General features: G+C 39.1%; 1 protein-coding gene and 1 pseudogene across 1 annotated transcript; both read left to right on the plus strand.

Moving 5' to 3' along the window:
* The first annotated feature begins 1137 nt into the window (after positions 1-1137).
* On the plus strand, positions 1138-4188 carry LOC104610469 (Protein kinase superfamily protein). The gene is made up of 3 exons (XM_088895852.1): positions 1138-1276; positions 1382-2012; positions 2996-4188. The coding sequence occupies exons 2-3, from the start codon at positions 1529-1531 to the stop codon at positions 3583-3585; spliced, it is 1074 nt and encodes a 357-aa protein (XP_088751978.1). The 5' UTR covers positions 1138-1276; positions 1382-1528; the 3' UTR covers positions 3586-4188.
* Positions 4189-7162: 2974 nt separating this feature from the next.
* LOC104610531 (uncharacterized) lies at positions 7163-8386 on the plus strand (annotated as a pseudogene).
* The last annotated feature ends 1326 nt before the right edge of the window (positions 8387-9712 follow it).

Genomic DNA, 9712 nt, shown 5'->3' on the forward strand with positions numbered 1-9712 from the left:
AATAAAAAGAATAAATTTATAAATATGCAAATAAGAATGACCAGAGCTGGCCTATTCCCTGTGAAAACGGGGATGAAGTTAGAATTTCTAACTATGATAGAGTTAGGGACGGGGAGAGGACGGGGCATTTGAGTTTGGGATCGGGAACGGGCATACAAAAATCGGGCCCCGCCCCGCCCAGTTACATACAAAAATTTGGATGTAAATTAAAGACTTTTTATCCAATTCAATGTTAAAAGTGTCGTCCTCACGTGAGGATATCGCTACTATTCCAACACCTCCCTCATATAAGGTCAAAGTATTACGGTGTGACATGTCCCATCTTATTAATGAACTCTTTGACTCATTGGCATTCAAAATAATTTAAAAATGAATTTCGCTATTTTTATTCTGATTATGCATTACAACTGTTTCTTCTCTGGGACTGGGAGTTGGAGGAGTGCGTCGTCCAGCTTGCTTAGGTCGAGCCCGTGACCTTGACCGATTTGATTATTTAAGGGATCTTAAATCGTGCCGTGTGATGGTGATTCCAACAACGTGATTCTCTTAAATCCAACGGTACTTACCATTTCATTGCACCGAGATAACATGGTTTAAGTTTCACCTCGCCGGAATCGCACTTAACGGTCATCGAACGAACCGATTAACTACTAACAACCGCTCGGTAGAAAAACCGGCGAAAGCAATCTACCGAGTACCAACCACATCCACATGTTGTCAGTGGGTCGCTCAGGACTCAGTAACTACTACTGACTAGATGGGTCCCACCTCACTCACTACCATTGGTCATGGATGCTGTCAAGGAAACGTCTTACGCTATAAAAGAGTTGTACAGTTTGAGCATCAGCTCTGATCGTGTGGGCGGCTGGATTGGGTATCAACCGTGGAATTAGTATCGGCGGTGGGAGATGTGAATCTGACGGTTGCAGAGTGAGACCCTTAGGTGCAGGTAACCGCACGGCATTGTCAATCAAGGTAATTAAATTTCACGTGCGTCGCCGTTGATTTATTAGATAAATCAGGTCGCCTGTCCACCATTTATACTTCGCCACGTGTATTGTAGCTGTTCTTTTTGTTTTCCTTCACTTCAATCTTCTCTCTCTCTCTCTCTGCGCTAAAAGATTCTGATTTCTGAATCTGATATCTCCGTTCAAAAAGCAGATCAGTTAACAGTAATCGAAGCTTTTTATCTCTGGGTCTCTGGGAAATCGAAAGATTTTTAGGGTTTCAAAAACCTCAAAGCAGAGCTTATCCATTTTCTTTTGAATTTTGCAAGGTTCCAACAAAATTGAAATGAAGAACCCTTCTTTTTTAATTTCTATTTATTTTTCTTATTTTTGCTGGCAATGCAACTGATATTAGTTGGATCTGTTGCGTCCAGATGTCTGTCACTATAATCTATGGTTGTTGATTCTTTGTACGCATGAACGAGCTCTCGCTCTCCAATTGTCTATCCTAAAATAGCAGAACTGAGAAATTACATGATTTCTTCCTTTAGGAGCTCAGAAACTGTTACTCCTCCAATGTCATGGAACACAAGTACAAGCTCAAAGTCGTTCTGAGCTTAATCTCTACAACCTTTCTCATTGCTCTCATATGTTTGATTTACTTCTGGCGAAAGAGATGGGCGAGAGGTCAGACTGGAGAGAAGGACAACCTCGAGTACAAGGAAGAGTACATACTAGAAACAGAAGGTTTGATCGGTTTTCCAGGTGGTGAGAACCTCACCATTCATGATATCTTGGACGCTCCCGGAGAAGTCGTCGGGAAATCGAGTTACGGGACACTGTACAAAGCTAGTTTACAGAGGCATGATTCAGTGAAGTTGCTTCGGTTTCTCCGGCCGGCGTGCACAGCAAGGATGAAGGAAATTCTTCATGCAATTCAGATGCTGGGGTACATAAGGCATCCGAATTTGGTACCCCTTCAGGCCTTTTATGCGGGAACGAGGGGAGAGAAACTCTTCGTCCATCCCTTCTTTAGCCGCGGTACTCTGGCTCAGTTCATTCGAGGTGATTTTCTTCAACTTCTTTTCCAAATTTGTCTTTCTTTTATCTTGGGGAAATGGGTTTAGAGATTTTGAAAAAAAAAAAAAAACATTTCGGGGTCCTGGTTGAATTGATTGAATTGGCAAAATTAATTGAAATTAGTTGAAATCAATCTGCATCACATTAACCTCGAATTGGGAAAATTTTCAACTTGATGAAGAGTTGGCTTAAATTTCTGTTTCTTTTTTCCATTTCTGGGTCTCATGTGTTTCAAAGCTTTTCATTTTGTTTCTATTTCTTTGCATTTGCAACTCGTAAGCAATTTTTATGTTGTGTGGTATTGCAATTTGAACTATTTGCTCTTCAATTTCCTTTTTTCTTGCATTCCCCATCTTATTCTTTGTAGTTTATAGTCTTCAACCGACATGTTCATTTACTTCTTGCTCTCATTTTGGTAGTGTATATCCATTTTTTAATTAATTTGATTTCTTTTTACGAGATTCCATAAATTAAAAAGCTGAAATCAAGCTTAATTTGAGGTTCTTGATTGATTGCATCTCACTGACTTAGGCACAAAATATATTTACTGGGATCCCACTTTTTGCAATATTTTGTTTATTTTCCAAGCAAATTATAGGAGTCCCCAATTAAACTTGCACCGATTGTCTGAGATTATCCTGCTTCGTTCTTCCTGTGCACTTAGTCACGTAAAGAAATCACTTCAGAATTCCATCCTCAGTAGCCACTTCTTCTTTGTGAATTATCATGTCTATCTCGATCACTTTCTGCTTCTTCCATAATTCCATTACGTCTTGTAAAAGAATGAGATATAATTGCCATCCATCATTCTTTAGTTTTTTCTCTGAAACTTTTAGATTTCTTCATTTTAAACCAAATTCAGTTCCTATTCAAACTTTTGTTTTTCTCATCACCAAGTTGCAGTTTTATAAAATTCTATTTCAGGTAAAAAAAACTAAATGCAGAAACTATGTTTTCTTTATTGACAGGTGGAGATGGTGAATCACACAAATGGGGCATCATTTGTAGGATCTCCATTGGTATTGCCAGAGGACTGGATTATCTTCACACTGGATTGCAGAAACCCATTATTCATGGAAATCTCAAGTCAAAGAACATTTTGCTAGATGGAAATTACCAACCGTATGTGTCAGATTTTGGCCTTCATCTCCTTTTGAATCCAACTGCAGGCCAGGAAATGCTTGATGCTTCTGCTGTTCAGGGATACAAAGCCCCTGAACTGATCAAGATGAAGGACGTAAGTAAAGAGAGTGATATCTACAGTCTTGGGGTCATCTTACTTGAATTACTTACCAGGAAGGAGCCCATTCTTGCAAACTCATCACCAGCTCAGGATCTGTATCTGCCAAGTGCCATGAGAAATGCAATTCTTGATCATAGGCTCTCAGATGTATTTCATCCCAGCTTACTTATTAACCAAAGCAATGACCAGAAGTCAGTCATGGAAGAGCACCTTCTCATGTTCTTTCAGTTAGCAATGGCTTGTTGTTCTCCTTCCCCAACTTTGAGACCGGATATCAAGCAAGTTCTTACAAAACTTGAAGAAATTGGACAATGAGAGCTGTTGGATTTAGTATACGATGATGACCATTGATCACTATTAGAGATGATTTGAAGTAGAAAACTAATATTTCAATAATCTAATCTCAACAGAGTTGGTGGCTACTGGCCACCAAAGCGATGATGACTTAGTGTGACAGGGAAGGTTGGGCATTCCCCTCGAGCTAAAATGGAAAACTTAAGCAGTCTGAGGATGATGGTAGAGTTGGTGATTGGACATGTCATGTTCAAGGTTTTGTTTGGTTTTCCAAGTAAAGAACACAAAAGGATTGTGATCCCAGCTTGGAAAGCTACTGATGAATAATTCTACAGGACAGAGGAAGAACCCATCATAAAGCAAAGAATTGAATCCCATTAAATACTCAAGAACAAAATCCCTTGAGAGGGAATTGATCAAATTACTAAGACAAAGGAGTTCGGTCAAATTGCTTTCAAAGGTTTACTGACGGCAAGTAGGATCAAGTTCATTGGGGACTTTTTTCTTTCTTTCTTTCCTTTTCTTTTTTTTTTTTTTTTTGTGAGCATCAAGAAAATTTGTACTCTCTAACCCAAAGTTAGTCCTCTTCTTAGTTAAAGTATTTTTATCATTTCTTTTCTCTCAGTTGTGTGCAGTGTAGTTTCTTTTTCTTGAAATCTAATGCCGCAGGACATTGACTCTATTGATAGATGAGTGTCTGAGTTTCTATCAGAAAAACTTGATGATCAAATTCCTTTAAACCAACAGTAGCTTTGTCTCAGGTAGCTACCCATTCTTGAATCTATAGACACTAAAAACAGCATCAATGCAGGAAAGGCAATTCTGGGTCTGTAATAAAAACTATCTTCTAAACTTCCAGTTTTGTCAAGATTGGTACATACAAAACCTGATACACTGTTATCCACAGTATGTAATAGTGCATAGGATATTTTATTTGTTCCTTCTTTTATCCCAACTGTCCCCTCCCATTTGACTATCCACATGTCTCCCTAATCACAATATTTTAACCTTCAAGTCATATTCTTTGTTAATGGCTTGGTTGAATTGTGATCTTTTTGGTTGCTTTATAAGACATATTCAGATCATAATTCATTATTTTAATACTAACTTTTATACCAAGAATATGAGAACATGAATGTAATACCTAATTTATTATATTTTCCTTTTCTGGCATTCCCTTCCTTTCTCTTCCCCTTCATTAGCTTCGCTGGCATAAGGTGGTGGGTGTGAGTGGGTTTCAATGTGCTGTACTTGGGTTAAGGTTTAATAAATGATATATACGAACAAAGAACAGCTTGGTAAGTGTCCATCTTTTCCAATTAGATAGCCTTCTGAAGCTAAGCTAAAGGTTGTAAATTTTGAAATTTACTGGGATGTACTACTAGCTGTTTGAGAAGTGAGAGTACAAAGAGAGAAAACAGGCAAAGCCAGGTTTTGAATCCTGCCCCAATGATAAGAGCATCATCCTGCGGCTCTTGCTATTTGGGAATCCTCCTTGTAACACTGCTCACTCAGTGACCCCCCCCCCCCCACCCTTCCCAAATGGCATGTCTGAGAAGTGAGAACAAGCCAATGGTTCTATGCAACATGAACTGAAAAGCACCAGACAACATGGACCAAGAGGTCCAGTGCTGTATAGGCGATGATGTCTAGCGCGGTATGGGGTGTTGTTGTGTTGGCATCTAGTAAGGCCGGGTGCCGCCTTGTGGGTCAGGCTTTGCTGGAGTTTTAGTAGGCCTAAGTCTCAACCCTCAATCCATTCCTTTACAGAATAAACTCTGCCCCGTACTCTCAAAGTCCATGGATGGTCAGTAATCAGTACAAACCAACAAATTCAGCTCTCCAGTCTCCAGGGCCCTAGCACTGTAGGAAGCAGGAGGCTCTGGGCATTGTTTGTAAAACTGTCAGCTTAAACGAAAATTTGTTTCTGTCTTGGACAGTTAACAAACAATAGTATTGTATAATATACTTATACAAATAAAAATAATCTGATGATCAATTGATTAACCCCAATTTGGATGAACTGCAGCCCAAAAGGCATACAAAACAAAACCAGCCCAAAGTTCTTAACTAACCTAGCCAATAGTATTGATTGGTGAAAACTGATTTGATTAAACCTCCCCACCCACAACCACAAAAAGAAGTTAGAAAAAGGACTACTGAATGAAACCATATATTCTCTTAAGCTTTAACTGTGCTTCTGGACCCTGCACACAGCAAATTTGGTCCCGGTCCAAAGTACTTGTTGGCTCATTCTCTTGGCCGGGACCCCATTCAGCCGTAGGGTCTCATCCATTCCAAGAGCCCACATCCGTACTCCTTTAACCCAGATCCAATATATTCTCCCGCTTTTCAATTTTCTTCCCTTGAAAGAATCTAGACTAGATGTAGATGGATAGTTTGCATTTAAACAACAAGTGGTCCACTGACATTTACATGAATGACCAATATGACCCAATCATTCTTCTCTAGTTCTCTCTCAGAATTATTTAAGGGAATTTTTTTTACCATTGGCAACTTGAATTGAATATATGGGCAATTAAGTAATACGTATGGACAATGAAAAGTTAGTTCAGGCACAAAGAATCTGTATAGCATTCTGTATATGGGCCATAAGAATAAATACAAGCTAAGGTATAGAGGAACTGAAAGTCTGAAACAAACAAAAATACAAGAGACATAGTGGACAAATTGATGTCACCCCAATGATCTTTGTCGATAAAACCAATAGAAGCCTGATTGCCAGAGGCCCAAGCCCCGTCAGTATTAATCTTCAAATGATTAAGGGCTGGTTTGGACCAAGAAATAGTGCTGTGAGAGGGACAAATGGCAGCAGGACCAAGATGGGCTCTAATAGATAGCAAGACATATTTGTGAGAGAAAGAAAGAAATGAATGGCAATCAAATAACAAATGAAATGAATACATTACTTAACTTAGTACACAAAATATGTATTTAAAATAATAGGGTGATAAATGAATCTTGAACCAGGCCCTGCTTGTTTCAATTCTCATTATTTCTCATTCTTTAAATTTTAAAATGGACAAGATGAAATTCCAAAAAAGAAAACTCTATGCTGATTATCATAAACCGCCAATCCAAGTCTCTAAAACTGTTGGAATAGATGTTTACCAGCAGATGACTGGCGGTCAATGTCTGTCAAGATAAGTTTCCACAGTAGTCTACTAATAAATATCTATGGTAGTCGTTTTGTAGGCATAGAATTTCTTAAAAGAATAAAAATAAATAAGACGGAACAACATGGCTACAAGCAACATTGATTGAGGGTCAGTAGAGCTGCAACAACCATGGAGTAACATATTGACCCGTATCACAACCAGAGGAATCAGTGTCAATGATGTTGTTGCTGCCCAGAGCTGACATGCCCAATGAGAGTGAACCTAATTATAAAAAGAAAAGTTATGCATTTGTACAGTTGTCTAAAGTGATAGGTGAGAGAATTTATCAGGGTTAACGTAGCCTAAGTGGGGGTTTGGGACAATACATTCAATAAACCGATAAAAATTTGGGTAAATTTCTTAAATGATCGTTATACCCCTATGCAAAATTACATTTTTATCCCTATTTTTAACTTTAATCCCTCTCGGCTTGTAGTAGCGGCATTTCTAGGGAGCTGCAAAGGTTGCCTTCTCTTCCATCGTCTGAAGATCAACACAAATGCGAATCCTCGGATCTGGAGCCTGAGCCATGGTTAGGATTTTTGCAGCGGGAGAATCTCTCATCGGAGATCTTCGAGAACATTGATTCGAAAAATCTTGAACCAGCGGTGAAGATCTGCGTGGACAGTCTTCAATCGTCGTAAAACGCCCAGCCAGCGAAATTGCGCTTCTTGGTGAAGAATAGATTCGAAAACCGAGCACTGATCGTCTGTCCACGAAGGGAAAAGTCCCCCATCACGAATGCCGGAGGCATAAAGCCTCTCATTTATGTTTTACAGAGGTGTCGAAGCAGAATGCCGCATGTGCTCTACTCAGCCTCTCGTTAATCGAAGACAACAAGGTTTTAATCGGTGCTTGCGGAGCGATCCCGCCGTTGGTCTCTTTGCTCTTGAATGGATCAAATCGAGGGAAGAACGTGCTTACGATGCTCTACAAGCTCTGTTCTATGAAACAAAACAAAGAGAGGGTCGTTAATGCAGGAGCCGTGAAACCGCTGGTGGACTTGATTTTAGAGCAGGGGAGCGGTTTGACGGAGAAGGCGATATTGGTTATGAGCAGCTTAGCTGCAATTCCAGAGGGTAGAACTGCCATAGTGGAAGGAGGGATTGCAGTTTTGGTTGAAGCGATTAAAGACAGTTTGGTGAAAGGGGAAGAGTTCGCGGTACTGACGCTTCTGCAACTATGCGCGGATAGTGTTGCGCTCTCTCAGACGGGCACGACCGCCGTTCGGTAGAAGTCCGTGGTGGTTCCAGCGCTGTTCGTCGTCGACCGGAGTCAACTTCCGCTGGATCTCCGTCGTTCAGTATTTTGCAGCAACTGCCGTCGGTGAGGATAGCGATGGTAGCCTGTTTCAGAGGGAGTTAAAAACAGGGATAAAAATGTAATTTCGCATAGGGGTATAATGGGCATTTTACCTTTTTCGTCCATGGGTACACTTAGTCAATTGTTAAAAATAGTAAGAATATATTTAATCAATTTTCAAACAGTAAGAATTAACTAAATCACAAGGGTAGTTTAACTAAATCATTTGTAACAGTCCGTCCTTACCCTAAAAATGATTTTATTTGATTGGATTGTAACAGTCAGTCCTTATATAACAATACATTCCATAAAGAGAGCCACTCTACATTTCTATGTCCAAATGCATCCTCCATTCCAAGATTCAAAATATCGATATGCTGGTAGAGGCATATTGGTAGTTATTTTTTTTTTTTAATTCAGATCAGAGGGGCCAGTTTAAACCCCGTGTAGATATACGGAAGAGCTTCCGATACAATACATATCAATACTTTAAACCTTGTTCCATTCTAGTGTGCTGCCCTCTATGAATAATGCTCTGGTACTATAACTCGAGCTTGGCAACAACTAAGCCATTAAAATGTAGCGTGAGTTAGGCGGAACAATTTTTCAAGAGATTAAGAACAGATTAGCTGAGATTGTGAAGTGGCAAAACTAGCAAGCTCCACTTGGTAGTCCACAAGGTGAAACCAACAGAAGAGTATTACAGAGGGCCGCAACCAGTACAACTTTTAGAGGATGGTCAAGCTCAACCTCCCTAGATTCGATGGGACTCACCTACAAGAGTGGCTCCTTCTTCTGGTTAGGCTGTACTTTGAACTAAACTACATCCCAAAGCAGTTGGTTGTCGTTTCGAAACCCCTTATAGTGATGCAACCAACCCCTAGGGATTTTCTACTCACTTTTCATACCGCTTTCTGCCCGCCTTGGAATCACACATCTCTATTATGAATTAAGAGATGTGTGGCTGCAATTTATGACGGGTAGAGAGTGGGTAGGAAAAGTGAGTAGGAAATCTAGGCCCATCTCTTCATGTTTTTGTAAGGAAAAAGTTCACTGACTCTTTGGCTAAGAAAATGCAAATGCAAGCATTGCCTGTTTGGTGGTACTTTTGAAAGTACTTTTAAAAATATAAAAATAGTGTTAGAACGTGTTTATTAGGGTGTTTTTTTACTTAAAAAATATGAAGTAAAAGTATCAAAAAAAAAAGCACAAGCCAACTTTTGGTATTCCATGCTTTTTAGCCTTTTAATATAATTTATACTTTTCAAAACGTATGCATCCACAACACATATAATATTTATGCATTCCATAATAGGATAACATATATGAATGCCACGTAAAAGTATAAGCACATTAATGCATTTAGTGACACATAGTATATAATATCGTTGACTTACCTTCAGGTGCCACATGACATCTACATGTCATTAATCCAACATTCAAATGCCATGTGATATATATAAATGCCACATGGCATCTATATATTATTAATTTATATTTAAATGCCACATACCATCCATATATAATATCACGTGGCATTTGTACATATAAAACACTTTGTTGTATCCAAATGTCATCATTTATTTTTACTTTGAAAAACATGTTTTTAAAAAATTTTCATCCAAACGTAAAAGTATGAAACCAAAAGTATACCACATATCTTTTAC

Source organism: Nelumbo nucifera, chromosome 1 (genome assembly GCF_055504915.1).
Source record: "Nelumbo nucifera cultivar China Antique chromosome 1, China Antique-T2T, whole genome shotgun sequence".
NCBI lineage: Eukaryota > Viridiplantae > Streptophyta > Magnoliopsida > Proteales > Nelumbonaceae > Nelumbo > Nelumbo nucifera.